Source organism: Neoarius graeffei, chromosome 9, assembly GCF_027579695.1.
Source record: "Neoarius graeffei isolate fNeoGra1 chromosome 9, fNeoGra1.pri, whole genome shotgun sequence".
Taxonomy (NCBI): domain Eukaryota; kingdom Metazoa; phylum Chordata; class Actinopteri; order Siluriformes; family Ariidae; genus Neoarius; species Neoarius graeffei.
The window spans coordinates 44,627,116-44,650,067 of NC_083577.1; the positions used below are offsets into that span (position 1 = coordinate 44,627,116).

The window sequence follows — 22,952 nt, forward strand, 5'->3', positions numbered from 1 at the left end:
ATATAGACTATATGAAAGTTTACCTTTTTCAAATAAGCTACGAAAAAAAGAACTTTTCCACGATATTATAATATTTTGAAATGCACTAGTACACCGCTTATTAATCAGGGTCACAGGGATAGCTGGAGCCAATCCCAGGGCGAGGTACACCCTGGGTGGGTCGGCAGTCTATTGCAGGACTAACACGGAGATGAACAACAACTCGCATTCACACCTAATGGGCAACTTAGAGTAGTGAGCTGACCGAATCTGCATGCCTTTTCACTGTGGGAGGAAACCCACACAGGCATGGGGAGAAAATGCACAGAAAGGTCCCATGCCTCGAGGTTTGAACCCAGAACCTTCTTGCTGTGAGGTGACTGTGCTAACCGCTGCAACACCGTGCTGCCTTTACATTTATTTATAGCTTATAAATGTATTATTTTTTGGGTGATGTCTATTCAGTTCTTATTTGACCCTGTATCTTCATACCAGCCAGAAGTTAGAGCAATTGGCTTAGTTAACCTTCCATAAAGTGAGGACAGACAAAGCTTGTATAACCTTGTTTGCATAGCTAGATATGTCAAGTGAAGAAAATGCACATGGAGACGTACTATAACCCTTCCATATATAGTCCATATTTCTCTGATTCCTTTTTAAATGAGTATCACAATAACAGTTTCTGTAGTTATCATCACAATGTGTCTTGTCTTTTTTCTTTGTGTTTCCTTTGCCAGGGTCATCTTTCTTTGTGTTAGCCTCCTCACGCACGCCCAGCGTAACCTTTGGTGACTCGTTTGACCTGCAGTGCATTGTGAAATCCCGCCACAGCCCTAGCATTCCTGCCTCAGTGACATGGCGCTTCACGCCAGTGGAGGGCGGTAGCGAGCTGCGAGACGTGGTGACGTTCACGCGTGACGGCACGCTGCAGTGGGGTGAGCAGACACTGGGCCTTGGTACACGCACGTCAGTGGACCGCACAGGCAACAACACCAACTTCCGCCTCAGCGTCACCAGAGCTGGGCGCAAAGAGTCGGGGACGTACCAGTGCGCCGCCGCCCTGTACCGCAGAAATTACAACGGCACCTGGAAGATCATCGCTAACAAAACTTCTAACCTGCTGGGCATCAGTGTAGTGCAGCCAGGTTGGTTCACTTCTGATGTTTCTGTTGCTAGGAGAAGGGGGTGACTGATGAAATGTGTATTCATTAGGCACTTCTTGAGATTGACATAAGGTTAATAGGGGTGTGTGTGTGTGCGCGTGTGTGTGTTTTTATATACTACTGAGGACCAAATGCCTCCACAAGAATGGTATAATCTGACAATTTCGACCTTGTGGGGACATTTGGATGGCCCCCACTAGGAAATTGCTGCTGTGTGTTTTTGTTTGTTTTTTGAATAAATAAAAAAGCCAGAAAGTTTCCTTTTCATTACTGAAGTTAAGATTAGGTCTGGGTTTAGGTGCAGGCACAGCTTTAATTAACTGCAATAATAATTGTCAGTGGTGGAAGGTCCTCACAAGGATAGTAAGACAAATGTGCGTGTGTGTAAAGGCAGATTCTCTTAATGGGTGCAATTGGAAAAAGAACTGGTTGCTTATGTCTTCCCCCTCCCCCAGACCCACTGAGGATAGCAATTAGAGGGGAAAGAGAAGGAAAAGAGAGTGATTAGAGAGAAAGAAGAGCTCATTATACACACACAAATTCCAGGCACTCTCACTAACCACTGCACATCGACTCACATTGGATATTTATGCACTACAAGATGCTGTTTTCCCTCTAGCAGGTGCCGTGACCTACATCATGAAGCAGTATACCAGAGGGCTGGACTGTCATGATAAACTTCTGTGAAATTTCACTCGTATTCAGTATTTTTAGAACATGGACCAAACCTAACAGTTAAGCAAGAAGTAGCTGTTAAAATAATGCACTCTGCAGCCACTTAAAAAAAAAAAAACGCCCCTGCTCATTTATGCCGTTATCCAGTCAGGCAACCGTTTGGCAACAGTGCAGAAGATCCTGTAGAAACCGATCAAGATGTTCACTTAATATTCACATCAAACATAAGAATGAAGAAAAAGTGTGATCTCTGACTTTGATCATGGTATGAACGTGGTTGTCCGACAGGCTGGTTTAAGTATATTTTAAAAATTGCTGATCCCCTGAGGCTTACACACAGCATTCTCTAGAGTTTACACAATGGTGCAAAAAAAAAAACCTTCAGTAAGCAACAGTTCTGTGGGCTGAAGTAGCTTATTGAAAAAGAGGTCAGAATAGAATGGCCAGGCTGGTTTGAAATCACAGTCTAGAGTAAATCAAACAACCGCTGTTTACAGCCATATTAAGCGGAAAAGCATCTCCGAATGCACAACGGGCTGAACCTTCAGGCTACATGTAAACATTGGGATGGCCTTTGCGGGAACCTCAGCTGAAGCTCTTGACATGTATTTGCATGCGTTTGTGCATTGCGCTACTGATTTAGCATTTTGGATTCCCCCCCCCCTTTGTGTTTTTCCCGCCCCAAATGGTGGCTCTTCTGTTTTCCTGACAGAAAAACAACTATAAACTGTGACATTGATACCTACGAAAGCCGCGAGAGGCCCTTCATATAATCTTTTTTTTATTCACCTTGTTATCCCGAGATAACGACATAATTAATTCAGGATCTCGAGAAAACAACACAACTAATTCGAGATCTCGAGAAAACAAAACTGTTATTCCGAGATAACGACATAATTAATTCAGGATCTCGAGAAAACAACACAACTAATTCGAGATCTCGAGAAAACAAAACCGTTATTCCGAGATAACGACATAATTAATTCAGGATCTCGAGAAAACAACACAGCTAGTTCGAGATCTCGAGAAAACAAAACCGTTATTCCGAGATAACGACATAATTAATTCAGGATCTCGAGAAAACAACACAACTAGTTCGAGATCTCGAGAAAACAAAACCGTTATTACGAGAAAACAAAACAATTATTCCGTGATCTCGAGAAAACGAAACAATTATTTCATGATCTCAGCTGGATCACTGTATCTCCGTCGGTAGAGACGAAGCCGGGCCAGTCTTCTGCGGAGGTGCCGCGGACTAATTTTGAAATTATCCCTTATTAAAAGACTTGATGCAATCTCTCCCTCGGTCAACCCCTGATCAAAATATTGCCTTATAAGGTGATCGATTATTCCAGACATTCTAATGACCAAAGTTGCGTCTATACAGAATGAGAAATAGCCCCAAAGTCAGCATATCACAAGTCTCTTGGCGCACCTGAATGAACCATTTCTCAGCTGTTTACTCGAGATCATGAAATTTTGTTTTCTCGAGATCACGGAATAATTGTTTTGTTTTCTCGAGATCTCTAAATAACGGTTTTGTTTTCTCGAGATCTTGAATTAGTTGTGGAGTTTTCTCGAGATCCTGAATTAATTTTGTCGTTATCTTGGAATAACGGTTTTGTTTTCTCGAGATCTCGAATTAGTTGTGGAGTTTTCTCGAGATCATGAATTAATTATGTCGTTATCTCGGGATAACAAGGTGAATAAAAAAAAGGATTATATGAAGGGCCTCTCTCGGCTTCCGTAGATACCCATGTATAAATTGATTTTGCACTCCCCCCCCCCCCCCCCCCCCCCCCCAAAAAAAAAAAAAGCAGCCCAAACAAGTAACACAGAATTCAGGAAAAGCAGCCAGCAAGTACAGTGTGTGGAAACTTCCTCAAGACGGCTGAAAAAGCATCTCCGTTGGCTCTGTTGTGAAGTGATGAGAGTGCCAAGTGTGCAGAGTTGTCTTTATGGGTACTTTTAAAGGACTTGTAATGTAAATGTTTTTGTTTTGTTTTTTTCCAAAAACTTTTGACGCTGACTGCATTAGCCTGCCATCTGCTTATTTTGACATGAACATTGAAAACCATTCGTATTCACTACAGGGCTCATATAAGGAGCAGCGTTGATGCATAACTCAGCTTGTTATAACGAGCGGGAGACGCGCATCTGTAGTTATATTAATGAAGAGTGTGAAACTGAAAGAGGGCATCAAGAATTGTCCAATCACATGAGAGGGGGGACAAAAAACCCTAAAAACAATACATTACGGGCATTTTAAGCAGACGCTCTTATCCAGAGTGATGTGCAGTGTACCCCGAGCAGCCTGGGGAGCAATTGGGGGTTAGGTGCCTTACTCAAGGGCACTTCAACCATTCCTGCTGGTCCAGGGAATCGAACCGGCAACCTTTTGGTCCCGAAGCTGCTTCTCTTGCCATTATGCCATGACTTCCCCAATACCAGATGACTGCCAATAAAAGTGGGAGTGTCTGGGGCACAGAGAGCTGCGACTTGTGGGAAATGTGACCGCAACCAATTAGAGAGTAGCCTCAAGTCACCTGGTTGCAAAAAGTTGAAAAACTTACATTAGACACTCATTTGGTTGAAGCCCTTACCCAGGAAGTACAGTATATGTATTCACACAAATGAAGCAAATACAATTTGGAACCAATTTATGAATGCTAACAGACTCCAAGGTGCATTGTACAAGTAAACAGTTATTTCATAATTATTTTGCATTATCTAATTTATGTTTAACACATTTAAGTAGGGCGGCACGGTGGTGTAGTGGTTAGCGCTGTTGCCTCACAGCAAGAAGGTCCGGGTTCGAGCCCAGTGGCCGGCGAGGGTCTTTCTGTGCGGAGTTTGCATGTTCTCCCCGTGTCCGCGTGGGTTTCCTCCGGGTGCTCCGGTTTCCCCCACAGTCCAAAGACATGCAGGTTAGGTTAACTGGTGACTCTAAATTGACCGTAGGTGTGAATGTGAGTGTGAATGGTTGTCTGTGTCTATTGGCCCTTTTCCACTACCCTTTTTCAGCTCACTTCAGCCCGACACGGCTCACGTTTCGACTACCTCAGAGCAGCACGACTCAGCTCGCTTCAGCCCTGCTTAGCACCCAAAACTCGCACGGTTTTGGAGTGGGGCTGAAGCGAGCCAAACCGAGCCAAGTGGGGCTAGGGGCGTGAGCAGACACTCCCCTGTGCACTGATTGGTGAGGAGGAGTGTCCTCACATGCCCACACACGCCCCGCGAGCACGCTGGGATCTGTGAACACCGTAAACCCGGAAGAAGAAGAATTACGAGAATTTCTGAAGCCTTATGCGCCTCGCCTCATCTATACGCTCTTGCCAGTATCTGTTGGCGTTGTCGGTCACAACAAGCCACAGCACCAAGACCAGCAACACTAACGACTCCATGTCCTCCATGTTTATTGTTTACTATCCGGGTCGTGAGACTACCGCTTAAAAGATCACTGATGTCACTGTTTGCGCCGCCTAACGACATCACGTGACGTCCACCCACTTTCGCTAACTCCACCCAATGTGTCCACCCACTTCCAGCCAGCACGGTTCAGCGCGGTTGTAGTCGAAATTCAACTCCAACAGCCCCACTCAGCTCAACTCAGCCCAACTCAGCACAGCACGGCTCAGCCCAACTCAGCCGCGTTGGTAGTGGAAAAGCGGCATATGTGTCAGCCCTGTGATGACCTGGCGACTTGTCCAGGGTGTACCCCACCTTTCGCCCGTAGTCAGCTGGGATAGGCTCCAGCTTGCCTGCGACCCTGTAGAACAGGATAAAGCGGCTAGAGATAATGAGATGAGATGAGACGAGACATTTAAGTAGACTTTCTTCTCCTGATATTTGGAGAAGGGACGTGCGTTGATGAGCCACCACTGCTGGTATGAAAGTCCCTGTTTGTGATTTTGCAGCATATGTTTTACTGCTTTATTAAAATCCAACTCTTCTCCACCAAGTTCCTTAAATGCGCCTTCTAATCTTTCTACTGTACACACAGTTGCCAGTTTATTACACTGGTTTGCCTGAAACGTCGGGGTCACTGCTGTGTTGAAAGAGATTCACCATCCATGTAACAGGTGGTCTCCGATGGTGGTCCTTTTCCACTGATGGACACCTTGAGAAGGGCTGACAAATTAAGCTTAGCAGCAGATGGACTAGAGTCGGTAATTGTATACCTAGAAAGTGCACCGATATAATCGAATTCAACTGAGCAGCACGTAAGCCATCAGCACAGAGAACTGGGCTTGTTTTGCTGTGTGTGAAATCAGCACCATTAGTAGTACAAAATGAAATTATCATTATGATCTGACACATGGGACATATCCTCAAGCTGTAGTTTTCTGCTTTGTTGGCTTTGGGCCATTTGTTTATCTGCTGTTGTAGTAGAGCTGTGCCCAGGATGTTTTAAGCATTTTGTACTGTTTATAGCCAGAGTCTGAAGTGTTTTGTAATCAACTTGATTGGTCCAGTACCCCCAAATAATTTAGACAAAAAAATAAAAGTAATTTATAAACAGTTAAGAGGAGTTTCACCATTTTAATGAACATAAGATCGAAGCTATAATATCCCAGGAGCACTCGGAATGAAGCCAAATAAAATTTGCCTGGAGAAAAGCTTCACTCCAATGGGAAAGGACACAGGAAGACAAAAAAAGTAATTTATTTTTGGTAGCGGTTATTTTCGGCATGGTGGTAGATTGAACTATCCGTCCATTATCCGTAACTGCTTATCCTGTGCAGGGTCATGGGCAAGCTGGAGCCTATCCCAGCTGACTACGGGCGAAAGGCGGGGTACACCCTGGACAAGTCGCTAGGTCGTCGCAGGGCTGACACATAGACACAGACAACCATTCACACTCACGTTCACGCCTACGGTCAATTTAGAGCCACCAGTTAACCTAACCTGCATGTCTTTGGACTGTGGGGGAAACCGGAGCACCCGGAGGAAACCCACGCGGACACGGGGAGAACATGCAAACTCCGCACAGAAAGGCCCTCGTCATCCACTGGGCTCAAACCTAGAACCTTCTTCCTGCGAGGTGACAGTGCTAACCACTACACCACCGTGCCGCCCCAAGTTGAACGGTCACTCCCTCAAATGAGCAAACGTGGAAGCTAATATAAAAAAAAGAGGGCAAGGTGTCCTCTATTTAAATACTAAAATGGAGAAACTGCTATTTAAATAGTGTTCACACCAGCTATGTCGTCATTCTGCAGTATTACTTTTCACTCTCCTGCTGCCCGTGTGAAAGTAAAAGCATCCCACACCTACTTCCCACAGGTGCACATCTACGCTGTAGCTCTGTACAACATTCTGGTGTTTGGTTTCGGACAAAATAAGGCTTGGCTTCACACACACACACAGAGTTATGCCTGCGCGATAAACTTCTAAGCTTGGGTTCCCTTTTTCAATGCTGAACAAACCAAAAAGCTGACCATTCATGTGGAAAGTCTTTTTATTAGTAATTGTAGGCCCAATTGAAAAGAAAGGAATAGAGATGTTCTCTGCAGCTAGTGAGTCATCGGCCCAAATCGACTAGCTACTGGGTGGGCGAAATTGAAACTGGACCAGAATGAGCTTCAGACCATTTCAGTTGAGGTATTAAAGGTCTTTTTATATATAAAGTTGTTTACTTTTTATATAAAATTTCATGATTGTTCATTTTATTCGATTTTTTTTTTATACGTTGCTTCCGAGCATTCAGTGAAAGTCATCATTGAATGAGTCACTTTGATTTATCCTTTGCAGTTTTTCACAATTTTGTTTGCCTGAAATCCTAACAGTCTAGAAAATCTAATCTTCTACTATACTGATGCTGATGGTATCTACGAACTATGGAATAGCTCATAACTAGAGCCACATAAAAACCAGGGATTGATGTCTATAATTAAGACAAAGCCTAAAGAGGATTTTCTCCAAATGCTGACAATAAAATGGCTTTCAAATTTAGTAGAACATGCTGGGTGCTGTTCAACTATGTTGTGTTGATGGCATGTATGAATTATAGAATATTTTCATAACTAGAGCCATCCAGAATCAACCATACACTGATGACAAAATGAGCAGAATTAAGTCTGGGAACAGGACTGGATCTGTTCTACCATATTATTCTAATTACAGCTATAAACTATAGACGGTTATATCGTAGAGCGTGTAGCTATAAGGGTTAAAGCCAGGGTTTATAATGTAATTCTGAAATAGTTGAGCATGATGATAATGTTTGAACCAGTGGACCAAAAAAAATATTCCTATAATTGTATGCACATTATTAAAATGTTTCTATCAAACGCTTGTCAAAATAATATTCAACCTCAGACAGTGTCATACACCAGCTTTATTACACTGAAAAATCTACTTATTGCAATAAATGACTGTAATATAATGTGGTTTTTTTTTAAATTATTATTATATCCACGTTCACTGGATATGAGCAGTCGTGTGCTATGATTAGCTCCTCTACTACTAGGCTATTATCTCGTATACCGTGAAAAACAAAATGGCAGAGTGTGTTGCTGAACCAACTGAAGGTGAAAATAAAAACTTGACTCAGAAACAAAACCCTCAAAAATACAAAAAAGCAACAAAGTATGTAATGAAAGTATTTGATGGGAAGAAGGTATCCCTTTTATTTTTCAAGAATTATTATTATTAGAGCATTTCATGAATTGCTACTGTCATTTTGCCGGTTTTACGTTCTAAGCGGAAATGATTTTGTTGGGCATTTTGTAAAAGTTTTTATTTATCGCATTTGCAAAAAATAAAAATGCTGTTTCTCAAAATCCAGTGGATGTGGATAAAATAAAGCAATTATTCGACTCAATCTCCTCGTATATGGCTTATAGCCGACTCAGCACCATGTGCCTCGTCAGCTATCAGCTCATGTATGACTCGATTTTGTGGAATAACTGTTAGATAATGTGTCCAATATGCCTTCATGCAATCTAGAACTATAAATAATGCACATATTAGAGTAACATTTAATAAATTAATTCTTTTTGATGTATATATTATTATTATTATTATACCCCTGCTCTGAAGGAGGGGGTATACTGGTTTACCTCTGTCTGTCCGTATCTCCGTATTTCCGTCTGCCCGAAGCACCCTTTTTCTCAGCAACCACAAATCATAGCTACTTGGTACCAAACTTCAGCTTGGGGTTCTATACCGTGTATACCATTTTCAGATCTGTCACACATCGACTTCCTGTTTACACTTTTTTCTCAGCACCTACAAATCACATATTTGGTACTGAGCTTCAGCTTGGGGTTCTATACCGTGTATACCGTTTTCAGGTCTGTTGCACATCGACTTCTTGTTTACTGACTGAATGTATTTACAAAACACACAGGATGGATTTTGACGCTATTTCAAAATGACAGTTTACCAGGATGCTATTTGAAATCCCTGGGGAGAGACACTGCTCTTTACTCACTCGTTTCAGGGTTAATTATTTGTTGAAGTCAACATTCATCGTAAGTGTCCTGTTCCTTCGATTGCTTGCATTCTGATATAAGCAAGAACGGGTGTATACGTAAATGAGCAGTAGCTCACAGTTGATCTTGTTTCATACAAAACCATGTGTTGATTCGATGTGACCATAGTTTGCAAAAAATAAGAATAACGCAATGCTGTTATGAAAATCAAGTGTACCTGTTGCTTATCCGAACTGCACTGCAATCATCTGTCAAATGCTTCAGTTGACTATCTTTTTTACACTTTTGTTTTGATGTTCTGCACAGCTTTCATTTAGTTTTTATTTTATTTTAGAAATTGCCATGTCAGATTTTGGCACAAAGTAATATTTCACATAAAGTGCACTATACCTGAAACAGAAAGCAGAAGCGGAGATTCCATGATGCACATGCTGTCTCATAAGTCAGTGATTTAGAAGGTGGCACTTTGATACCTACAAAGGTATCAGTAAGGAAACGATTTCAGCTTCAAAGGCAGAATACAGTGACTTGCAAAAGTATTCATCCCCCCGGTGTTTGTCCTGTTTTGTTGCATTACAAGCTGGAATGAAAATGGATTTGTGGAGGGTTGGCACCATTTGATTTACACAACATGCCTACAGCTTTAAAGGTGCACAATTTTTTTTTCTTTTATTGTGACACAAACAAGATGAAAAAACAGAAATCTGGAGTGTGCATAGGTCCCCCCCCCCAAAAAAAAAAAATTTAATTAAATTTAAAAAAAAAAATCAATCCTCTATAGAGCCACCTTTTGCTGCAATTACAGCTGCAAGTCTCTTGGGGTATGTCTCTGTTAGCTTAGCACATCCAGCCACTGGGATTTTTGCCCATTCCTCAATGCAAAACTGCTCCAACTCCTTCAAGTTAGATGGGTTGCGTTGGTGTCCAGCAATCTTCAAGTTACGCCACATTCTCAATTGAATTGAGGTCTGGGTTTTGATTAGGCCATTCCAAGACATTTAAATGTGTCCCTTTAACTCTTTACCCCTTAATGACGACATATGATGACCCCGTGTATATCCCTAAATGACGACATATGACAACCCTGTGTATATCCCATAATGACGACATATGATGCCTTGTCTAAAACCTTGTCTTTAGACTTTTTTCTTGTAAATATGTTCTCAGGGTGAACAGTATATACATATACAAGGGTGGCTGTAGCAACTGCTTTAAGGGGTAAAGAGTTAAATCACTCCAGTGTGGCTTTAGCAGTATGTTTGGGGTCACTGTCCTGCTGGACCGTGAACCTTCGTCCCAGTCTCAAACCTCTGGCTGACTCAAACAGGTTTACCTCTAGAATTGCCCTGTATTTAGTGCCATCCATCTTTCCTTCAGTCCTGACCAACTTTCCTGTCCCTGCAGATGAAAAAAATCCCCATAGCATGATGCTGCCACCACCATGCTTCATTGTAGGGATGGTGTTCTCAGGGTGTTGGGTTTGCGCCACACATGGCATTTTCCATGATGGCCAAAAAGATCAATTTTTGTCTCATTTGACCAGAGAATCTTCTTCCATGTGTTTGGGGAGTCTGCCACATGCTGTTGGACAAAGTCCAAATGTGGTGGTGATTTTTTTTTTTAAAGCAATGACTTTTTTTTCTGGCCACTCTTCCATAAAGCTCCACTCTGAGTGTATGGCTTAAAGTGGTCCTATGGACAGATACTCCCATCTCCGCTGTGGATCTTTGCAGCTCCCTCCGCGTTATCATTGGTGTCTTTGTTGCATCTCTGATTAATGCCCTCCTTGCCTGGTCTGTGAGTTTTGGTGGGCGGCCTTCTCTTGTCAGGTTTGTAGTGGTGACATATTCTTTCCATTTTGCTATAATGGATTTAATGGTGCTCCCTGGGATATTCAAAGTTTTGGGGATATTTTTTATAACCCAACCCTGATCTACACTTCTCCATAACTTTGTCTCTGCCCTGTTTGGAGGCTCCTTGGTTCTCATGTTGCTTGCTTAGTAGTGTTGCAGAGTCAGGGTACTTCCAGAACAGGCTGATTTATACAGACATCATGTGACAGATCATGTGACACTTTGATTGCACACAGGTGGATCTTAATCAACTAATTATGTGACTTATGAAGTGAATTGGTTGGATCAGCTCTTGTTTAGAGGTTTCATACGAAAGGGGGTGAATACTTATGCACACTCCAGACTTCTATTTTTTCATCTTATTGTTTGTCACAATAAAAAAAAAGTGCACCTTTAAAGTTGTAGGCATGTTGTGTAAATCAAATGGTGCCAACCCTCCAAAAATCCATTTTAATTCCAGCTTGTAATGCAACAAAACAGGACAAACACCAAGGGGGATGAATACTTTTGCAAGTCACTGTACAAGCAAGCATTTCAAGCAAGCATTTTTTTTTATTTATACCTCTAAGCACAAGTATAACACTAAAATATAATATAACAAAATCAATAAACTGTAAGTTAAAACTAAAACTATGAATTTTGTAGAGGAAAAAAATATATATGTAAATGTAATTTGGAAAGAGGTGCAGGAAGCCCTAGAACAGGGGTCATCAAACTACGGCCCGCGGGCCAACTCCGGCCCACCGGCCCCCCAGCCCCTCTGCCCCCCACCACTTGAACCGGCCCTATGAGGCAATCCCCAAAAGTGGTCATGGCCTATTTTTTTAAATTGCTTTTTGGCAAATAATAACATGTCTGCATCTTGTATTTTGTTGATTTTATCAATTAAAATTGATATTTAGTTATAAAATGAACTATTCATATTTTCCGAATTTTCGTCATATGCTCGCGATCAAGCAGTGACAGGCAGCGCACGCGCAGAGAACTGTCAATGTTCAGGACAGCAAAATGGCTAGCGGTAAGCGAAAAGCTGACAGAGTGTGCAGAGTTTTTAAAGAACAATGGGCCACCGATGATTTTTTTCGTTCAGTGTAAGGACCATGCAGTTTGTCTTGTATGTAAAGAAAGTGTGTCGGTTTTCAAAGAATATAATCTGCGTAGTCACTACGAAACTCGCCACAAAGAGTATGCTAGTTTGCGAGGGCAAACAAGAGAAGACAGGATTCGGAGGATGAAATGAGGACTGGCTGCACAACAGAATGTATTCCTTCACCAAACCCAGATCAACCAGGCTGCTGTCCGAGCTAGCTATAAGGTAGCTCACCTACTAGCTACCCATGGAAAGCCATTTACTGATGGGGACTTTGTTAAAGTATGCATGCTTGCTGTGGCCGAGGAGGTGTGTCCCGACAAGAAGGATGCGCTCAACGCGGTGAGTCTCTCCGCACCTACTATGACCAGGCGAACTGAAGATTTGGGGGACAACGTGTATGACCAGCTGAATGAGAAAGCGTCAGAATTCGAGTTTTTTTGCTTTGGCCATGGATGAGAGCAATGACGTGCACGACACAGTGCAACTGCTGTGATCTATTGATCTATTGTTCTTATTATTATAATTTCACTGTTTTTTTTTTAATGTATTTATTTTATAGGCCTATTTATTTGACCTTTATTAAGTGCTGCACACAATTATTATTAATATTATTAATAATATCAACAGACCTACCTACAATTTATAATTTTCCACTCACCTTTGCCAGTGTCAATCACCTCAGCTAGGCAGATGTTTCTTACCTTGACAGCTTTGATGTTATTTTTATTAGAAAATAAATAAATGGAATATCAGTGGTATTTCAAATTAAAACAAAGTGTTAAGACTCGATTACTACTTTTGCAAACCACTAGTAAAGATAAACAAATATGTGCCAGGAATCAAGTGTTGATATAGTAGTGGGGCTATAGTAGCGGGGCTATAGTAGCGGGGCTATAGTAGCGGGGCTATAGTAGCGTGGCTATAGTAGCGGGGATATAGTAGTGGGGATATAGTAGTGGGGATGGCTGTGCCAGGCTAGTAATCTCTACTACACAATGAGGCCTGCTGGTGGTCATATTTGTCTGGGTCATACAATTCTATGTTATATAGCTGACCCGACCCCGGCCCCCCATCACAGTCAGGAAGGACAATGTGGCCCCCAGAGAAAAAAGTTTCGTGACCCCTGCCCTAGAATAACTTGAAAGCTAATCTAGCTAGGGCTTCCTAGGCTGAGAAGTGAGCATTGATTTTTTAAAAATATTTCAAACACATATACACACACAAAGGGGAGGGGGAAAAAACAAAACAAAACGTGAGACTAGACAAAAGAAGCTGGCAGTAGAATGTACATCACAACATTGCCAAGATATTGCTAAACACCAAGTCTGTTAGATGGTTAGTTGTGATAAAATATTTCATCTCATCTCATTATCTCTAGCCGCTTTATCCTTCTACAGGGTCGCAGGCAAGCTGGAGCCTATCCCAGCTAACTACGGGCGAAAGGCGGGGTACACCCTGGACGAGTCGCCATTGGAGATAATCGAACACACATCCTTTAAATGCACCAGGCATTTCTTGCTAGAAATAAAACTAAGCAAAATAACCATTACAAATAACTGATTTATTCACAAATTGTTTGATCTCCCTAGTGTTATGCGATTATATGGTCTTCAAAAATCAGCCACATAGAGGAATCTTAAAAGGTAGCATTCGAAGCAAACATTCATTTTGGACATGACTCCGTGTCTTCCTGCTTCTGAGTACATCCTGAGTCAGCATCTGTCACTTTTCAGATGGGCCTGTAGACTGCGAGATGGGCGAAGTGTGACTTTACCTCCTGAATATGGACACCAGAGGCCTGATAAATCATGGGTTTATAATTTATTTAACCTCCATAATATATAGTTTATCCTTCCGCATCCTGACCAGTAAGAGACCACTGACTATTCCTTTGTTTTAAGAGCGTCACCACAGGCTCTTCAGCTAGCCCTGGACAGCTGCTTGTCAGCTCAGGCATGTGTACGGGATATTTGTTCATCTCACTCCAGACAACTCTACTCGCAAATCTCATAAACTTGCCGTCATAAACAAATTGCTGTCCCTGATATTAGCCCTTCCTTCCTCTCTCACTGGTAGTCCATAGCAGTGGTGAAGTTTTGAGCCAGGCACACACGTCCTTGGCAGTCATCTGCCCTACCTGAACACCACCGCGTCTCTGTGCCAATGCAATGTGATCAGTTACCATGACGACAGTCAGTCACTCATGGACCAGGTTCATCAGAGCATTTGACTGGCTGTGAAGTGAGAAAAAAGGGAGAGGCTTCTCATGGAATATCTGGGGCCGCTGTTCTTTCAGAGTGCCACGTTTTGCCTTTTATTCTAGAAATCACAATTTCCACTCCGACTGTGAGAGCTCCATTTGGAGAGATGAATCACAAACAGGATGTAGACCATTTGTTTCCTCTCATTGCCATTTTGTTATAGGCAAATGTTATACACTTCTGCTTAAATGTTACCATCTGACATTTTTTCGACATGCCAGTTGTGAGAAATGGCTTTAAAACAAGCAGAAAGTGGAGTTGAGCAAACGAGGTGTGAAACACTCCTGGTCTTCCTGGATGTATTCTTGAGAGAGATTAAATAATGTTTACAGAAATGCCCTTCTATAATCTATGAAGCGAGCTGCTTTTATGTGGGAAGAATGAAAGTCATGGGCTGAGATCTTTGATTCCCATCTCTGAAAAATGGGTGTTTTTGTCATAAACAGAGTACTGTAGTTTTTTTGTTTTGTTTTAAATTGTGCTGCCGCTACATGATTTGAATGCTTGGATAACTACAACCCCGATTCCAAAAAAGTTGGGATATTGTACAAATTATAAATAAAAACTGATATTGTATTCACAATAGAACATAGACAACATATCAAATGTCGAAAGTGAGACATTTTGAAATTTCATGCCAAATATTGGCTCATTTGAAATTTCATGACAGCAACACATCTCAAAAAAGTTGGGACAGGGGCAGCAAGAGGCTGGAAAAGTTAAAGGTACAAAAAAGGAACAGCTGGAGGACCAAATTGCAACTCATTAGGTCAATTGGCAATAGGTCATTAACATGACTGGGTATAAAAAGAGCATCTTGGAGTGGCAGCGGCTCTCAGAAGTAAAGATGGGAAGAGGATCACCAATCCCCCTAATTCTGCGCCGACAAATAGTGGAGCAATATCAGAAAGGAGTTCGACAGTGTAAAATTGCTAAGAGTTTGAACATATCATCATCTACAGTGCATAATATCATCAAAAGATTCAGAGAATCTGGAAGAATCTCTGTGCGTAAGGGTCAAGGCCGGAAAACCATACCTGGTGCCTATGATCTTCGGGCCCTTAGACGGCACTGCATCACACACAGGCATGCTTCTGTATTGGAAATCACAAAATGGACTCAGGAATATTTCCAGAGAACATTATCTGTGAACACAATTCACCGTGCCATCCGCCGTTGCCAGCTAAAACTCTATAGTTCAAAGAAGAAGCCATATCTAAACATGATCCAGAAGCGCAGACGTCTTCGCTGGGCCAAGGCTCATTTAAAATGGACTGTGGCAAAGTGGAAAACTGTTCTGTGGTCAGACGAATCAAAATTTGAAGTTCTTTATGGAAATCAGGGACGCCGTGTCATTCGGACTAAAGAGGAGAAGGACGACCCAAGTTGTCATCAGCACTCAGTTCAGAAGCCTGCATCTCTGATGGTATGGGGTTGCATTAGTGCGTGTGGCATGGGCAGCTTACACATCTGGAAAGACACCATCAATGCTGAAAGGTATATCCAGGTTCTAGAGCAACACATGCTCCCATCCAGACGACGTCTCTTTCAGGGAAGACCTTGCATTTTCCAACATGACAATGCCAAACCACATACTGCATCAATTACAGCATCATGGCTGCGCAGAAGAAGGGTCCGGGTACTGAACTGGCCAGCCTGCAGTCCAGATCTTTCACCCATAGAAAACATTTGGCGCATCATAAAACGGAAGATATGACAAAAAAGACCTAAGACAGTTGAGCAACTAGAATTCTACGTTAGACAAGAATGGGTTAACATTCCTATCCCTAAACTTGAGCAGCTTGTCTCCTCAGTCCCCAGACGTTTACAGACTGTTGTAAAGAGAAAAGGGGATGTCTCACAGTGGTAAACATGGCCTTGTTCCAACTTTTTTGAGATGTGTTGTTGTCATGAAATTTAAAATCACCTAATTTTTCTCTTTAAATGATACATTTTCTCAGTTTAAACATTTGATATGTCATCTATGTTCTATTCTGAATAAAATATGGAATTTTGAAACTTCCACATCATTGCATTCCGTTTTTATTTACAATTTGTACTTTGTCCCAACTTTTTTGGAATCGGGGTTGTACATTAACTACATGGATGTACAGGTGTTCCTACAAAAGTGGACTGTGTGTGTTAGGTATTAGGTATGTAACAATATATTGTGCAACAATAAATAGCAGTACAAATTTATTATGATTCGAATCAAGGAAATAAAAAATGAATTGCAATTATCAGGCTGTGTAATCAGGTTTTCCTAGTTGCAGTTGAGTTGTTTAGACAGCAGAGCAACTTAGAATAGCAACATTAAGGTGGCACAGTGGTGTAGTGGTTAGCGCTGTCGCCTCCCAGCAAGAAGGTTCTGGGTTCAAGCCCAGTGGCTGGCGAGGGCCTTTCTGTGTGGAGTTTGCATGTTCTCCCCATGTCTGTGCAGGTTTCCTCCGGGTGCTCTGGTTTACCCAACAGTCCAAAAATATGCAGTAAGGTTAACATGAGGCAGCCGTGGGCTGAGATTGGGCTAAAGTGCCCTTGAGCAAGGGCACCTAACCCACAACTGCTCCCCGGAAGCTGTCGCATAGCTGCCCACTGCTCTGTGTGTGTGTGTGTGTGTGTGTGTGTGTGTGTGTGTTCACTGCTTCAGATGGGTTAAATGCAGAGGTTAAATTTCACTGTGTGCTTAAGTCTGTGCTTGAGTGTACGTGTGACAAAGGCTGCTTCTTCTTTTAATAGAGGGAATACATGTGATGTCAAGTAACACAGCTCAAATGCTGAAAAAACACAAAAAAAATCTGAAATGGGAAAGAGCAGTTGTGCGATTGACTGTACAAATAGATTTAACAAAAAATCAGCACTATATTTTTACCTGACTGCCAGCTAAAGAAAAGAGAAGCAAGTGGAGGTAGTTTATTATATTTTTCTCTAACCTTTACAAATTTTTGTACATAATTATTGTTGAAACAAAAGTTTTTTATTTAACAAAATGAATATTTATGTTGAAGAATAGGAAAATAAATGTTGCATTTTCTGGTAGTCCAATTTATTTATTTATTTATTTATTTATTTATTTTTAAATATCATCATGGGAAAATTGAATTGTGAACCCAACATCATGGCTCAACACTTGCACCCCTAGTCATTCATAGGTTTTTCTGTATTTTGACTATTTTCTTCATTGTAGAACAATACTGAAGACATCAAATCTGTGAAATAACATATGGAACATGTATGGAATTATGTGGTAAACAAAAGTATTAAATGTTTGATATTTTAGATTCTTTAAAATAGCCACCATTTACCTTGACGCTTTGTACACTCTTGACATCATCATAACCAGCTTCATGAGGTAGTCACCTGGAATGCTTTTCAATTAACAGATGCCTCGTCAAAAGGTAATTAGTGCAATTTCTTGTGGTCTTAAAGGATATGGGACATGGATTTTTTTCTGGGTATAATTATGTATAAAGGACATAAGAAATGCCATCTAAATCACTGCAGGGCGTCAAAAATGTGAAAATCATCACATTATTCAAGTTTTTCTATACATCAGCGTAAAACAAGGATTCGTTAATGAGCTAGGTGGTCACGTGACCCGTGATGTCACAAAAACTTTCCAAGGAGCCAGCGCTTGGGAATCTAATGTAAACAGGTTACCGAAATGGACACCATCAACAGTGACATTCCCGATGTTTCACAAAGATGTGAAGTTAGACCCTATCAATTCGAACCGATAGCTGGAAATTCACATGAACATAGATCTTGTCTTTACTCTGACGGGTCAGATGATTCTGAGAGTGAGAGTTCATTCAATCCCCATGAAACTGAAAGCAGTCGGCTCGATAACATTTCCTGGTAAGTTAAAAACAATTCTGCTCAAAGGCTAATGATCTGTTGAAAGGAGTATTATTTTTGTATCATACATTGAAAGTTCATCATAGATCTAGCTAAAGTTTGTTGAAAGCTAGTTTTTTTTTGCTGATATTTTTCGAGATTGATTGAGATACAATGCTTCCAGAGTCCGAGATGAAAACATTCAAAATGGCGAAACGAGTCAGAGTTATGATAATCAATAATTGATACACCCAAAATTTTAATACTAATCCTTACCTCAGCTTTCAGTCACTTAGCGCAGAGGTCTTCAACAGGGGGGTCGCGAAATCGCACCGGATCACTCATATCAACAAAAATATTCCTGCCCTGTCCCCTGGCCTCCGTGCAGGGATGCAAACAGCGCGCCTTTCGGCGGATGCCGCCTTTTTCACGGCTGAATCGCGCAGATCCGATTTTTTAAAAAAAATAAAAAAATAGCGATTTCACTGGCCTTCACTGGCTTCCAGTAAGCTACAGAATTGACTTTAAAGCATTGCTGCTGGTGTACAAATCTCTAAATGATACAGGGCCCAATTACCTCTCTGATATGTTGCAGCGGCCTAACCCAATCAGATCTACCAGATCGCAACAGAAAAATTTACTATTAAAACCAGTTGTTAAAACAAAGTGTGGTGAAGCAGCTTTTAGCTACTATGCAGTCCAGCTATGGAACCAACTGCCAGAGGACATTAAAAATGCTCCTGCTGTTGGCAGCTTCAAATCTAGACTAAAGACCAAGCTGTTTTCAGATGCTTTCTGTTAAATAATTAATATTTTTACATTTTTTATAATCTTTTTCTCTGCATGTTTTAAATTTATTTTAACTTTATTCTATTTTATTCTGCTAGGTTTTTTTTTTCTCTTTTTCTTTTTCTCCTTTTTCTTTTTGGCATTTTAATATTTTATTTCTACTATTGTTTAATTCTTATTATTTTCTTTTAATTCTTTTAATTAATTATTTTAGAATAAAGAGAATTATTTTATGTAATTTTATTTCTCTATTGTTTACTGTTTTTGTTTTTACTTCTGTAAAGCACATTGAACTGCCATTGTGTATGAAATGTGCTATATAAATAAACTTGCCTTGCCTTGCCTATTAATTCATGAAACATGAAGTATAAGGATGAGAAAAAAACAGTTTAAATCGGGAAGCTGCGCACATTTGTGCAGCCTGGCGCAAATGTGCGCAGCTTCCCAATTTAAACTGTTTTTTTTTCTCATCCTTATACTTCATGTTTCATGACTTAATATCGCTCAGTACCTGAGTATTATTTTGTTTTACTCAGTACCTGAGTATAGATTTTGTATTTGTTGATGCAATTAATTCATATTTTTAATGGAAAGAAACTGATATAGCGTGCTTTTGTGTTTCATGTCCCATATCCTTTAATGTGGTTTGAGATCAAACAGTAAATAGTAAATAATACAGTAAATAACCCTATTCCACAACTGTAGTAATCCATTGTGTCAATAACCGCTCAGGTAAGTAAAGAGAAATGACATCCATCATTTACTTCAGAATCACTTTTATTGCCAGGCATGTGGACACACACGAGGAATTTGACTCCGGTTTCACTTTAGCTCTCATAGTACAAAACAGATAAAAAGCGTATACACAAAAACAAACAAACAAAAAAGAATGGTGGAATAGGTGCATAGTGCAAAGTAATCCAAGTAAGTCAAGTATGAAATATAAAGTATACAGTGTGCACAGAATGACGGTATGAGTGTCCAGATATTTTACAAGTGATGTATGAATCTGGATTTTAGCTGTTCATCACAGAAAGGATTTTCCCTTTTGGTGCAATATGGTGCATAGTGCAAAGATGAAATAGTAAATATAAATAAGTATAAATATAAGTAACAGTGAGCACAGAATGACAGTATGAGTGTGCAGATATTTTGCAAGTGATATTACTGATATATGAATCCGGATTTTAGCTGTTCATCACAGAGACAGCCTGAAGGAAGAAACTATTCTTGTGTCTGGTTGTTTTTGCGTACAGTGATCTATATCGCCTCCCAGAGGGGAGAAGTTTAAACAGTTTGTGACCAGGGTGTGATGGGTCTGCAGAGATGTTACCTGCCTGTTTCCTGACTCTGGACAGGTACAGGTTTTGGATGGAGGGCAGGTTGACACCAATAATTTTCTCTGCAGACCTTATTGTCCGTTGCAGTCTGTTCTTGTCCTGTTTGGTGACCGATCCAAACCAAACAGTGATGTAAGAGCAGAGAACAGACTGAATGATGGCAGAGTAGAATTGTGTCAGCAGCTCCTTAGACAGGTTGAGCTTCCTGAGCTGGCGCAGAAAGTACAACCTCTGCTGGGCCTTTTTGATGATAGTGACTGTGTTGGTCTCCCACTTCAAGTCCCGAGAGATTGTGGAACCCAGAAACCTGAAGCTTTCAACAGCAGTCACAGTGTTGATGGTGATGGGCGGCAGGGTGGGGGGGCTCCTCCTAAAGTCCACGGTCATCTCCACAGTTTTGAGCGTGTCAGTTCCAGATTGTTCTGACCGCACCACCAGACCAGCCGTTCAACCTCCCATCTGTATGCATAGTAGTCACTGTCTCGGATGAGGCCGATGACCGTTGTATCGTCCGCAAATTTCAGGAGTTTAACAGATGGGTCTCTTGAGGTGCAGTCATTGGTATAAAGGGAGAAGAGCAGTGGGGAGAGCACACACCCTTGGGGGGTGCCAGTGCTGATAGTCCGAGTGCTGGATATGATGCTCCCCATCCTCACCTGCTGCTTCCTGTCAGTCAGGAAGTTTGTAATTCACTGACAGGTGGAGGAGGGCACAGTGAGCTGGGTGAGCTTGGTGTGGAGGATGTCTGGAACAATGGTGTTGAATGCCGAACTGAAGTCCACGAACAGGATCCTGGCATACGTCCCTGCAGTGTCAAGGTGTTGCAGGATGTAGTGTAGACCCATATTTGTTGCATCATCCACTGACCTGTTTGCCCGGTAGGCAAACTGCAGGGGGTCTAGCAGGGGGTCTGTGATGTCCTTCAGGTATGACAACACCAGTCTCTCGAAGGACTTCATGACTACAGATGTGAGGGCAACAGGCCTGTAGTCATTCAGTCCTGTGATATTGGTTTTCTTAGGAACCTTTAAGACATGAAATGACTTTTAATTAATAAAAATAAAGAAAAAGCACCAAATTAGAAGTTGTCCAGTGGTGGTGGGGGTGGTGTGTACATATGTACAGATATACATGTGTACGCACAGCCAACTGGTCAACCTGAACAATGTTCAGCCACTTTGCTGTATATGGTACTGATATGTCAGCTGCTAGAGTATGATTCTTTGGAAATTTGTGTGAGAGAGCTTCTCTAATGTGCATCTCTGTTGGTGCAGCTTCCTGTTTAACTCGTGGTTGTATCGGAAATCTCATCAGATCATGTCTTTTCCTGCTGCTGAATTCTGGAAAACACCCACGAGAAAAAAAAAAAAAAAAAGTTTTTACAAAAAATGAGTTTTTCTGCTAATATACCTTGACACCTCTATTTTAAGAAAACATATATTTGACCAAAATAATAGTGAAATGTATTTAAGCTATTTTACATCCTTGTCTTTGATGTCTTGAAGGATTGTCAAGTTAAGGACTCCCGGTAGCAAGCATAGTAATAAATGCAGTCAGTACTCTGCATAAAGATGTCTAAAACTTTGCTCGCTAAATCTGCTTTTCTCACGATATGATCAAGTCTTTGGAGGGTTGCATGGCACAACGAAACACACACAGCCCCAGTGTTTTCCCCAGAAAAAAATTAAAGCCCTAAATTCTGGCATGAGAATACACAGACAATTGAGCGCCAATGGCACGAAGCGAAACTAGGGGGGTCCGGGGGAATGCCCCCCCAGAAAAATTTTTGAAAATAGATACTCTCAGGTGCATTTTCAGGGTCTCTGAGAGGTTTTAGATACATGATTATAGGATAGATTTTACCAGTGTTTCAATGATTTCTGACCTAAATAGTATTAATGTATACACATTTGAAATTTCACCTTGCAAGTTACTGTTTTGTTATAGATTACTGAGGCATATGATGGATTGAAAATCTACGGGGATCCCTTAATTATTTATGATCAAGTAGTGTTGTAACAAAAATGTGCATGAAAATATGAACAGTGGTTTGCTCCATCTTATGCAATCCAATGAAGAGAATCGATCATCATCACCTCCTGTTGATCACAAAGGGATCTGAACCTAAGACCTGCCACCTTAAAAAAAGTTGCTGTATTACTATAACTGCAATGATTTAGAATGTTTCTGATGCAATTACCGTAATATATGTATAGCTAAGATACACTGAAAAGTAAGGCAACTGCATATTCTCATCTCATTATCTGTAGCCGCTTTATCCTGTTCTACAGGGTCGCAGGCAAGCTGGACCCTATCCCAGCTGACTACGGGCGAAAGGTGGGGTACACCCTGGACAAGTCGCCAGGTCATCACAGGGCTGACACATAGACACAGACAACCATTCACACTCACATTCACACCTACGGTCAATTTAGAGTCACCAGTTAACCTAACCTGCATGTCTTTGGACTGTGGGGGAAACCGGAGCACCCGGAGGAAACCCACGCGGACACGGGGAGAACATGC

The 22,952-nt window shown here is 41.3% G+C and overlaps 1 protein-coding gene across 2 annotated transcripts in view; it reads left to right on the forward strand.

Moving 5' to 3' along the window:
• Positions 1-22,952, forward strand: part of igsf3 (immunoglobulin superfamily, member 3) — a 293,816-nt gene that overhangs the window by 232,707 nt on the left and 38,157 nt on the right. For both annotated transcript variants that reach the window (XM_060929572.1, XM_060929571.1), the window contains exon 6: positions 717-1,124. In XM_060929572.1, coding sequence (XP_060785555.1) covers positions 717-1,124 — 408 coding nt within the window. The remainder of the gene's footprint in view (positions 1-716; positions 1,125-22,952) is intronic.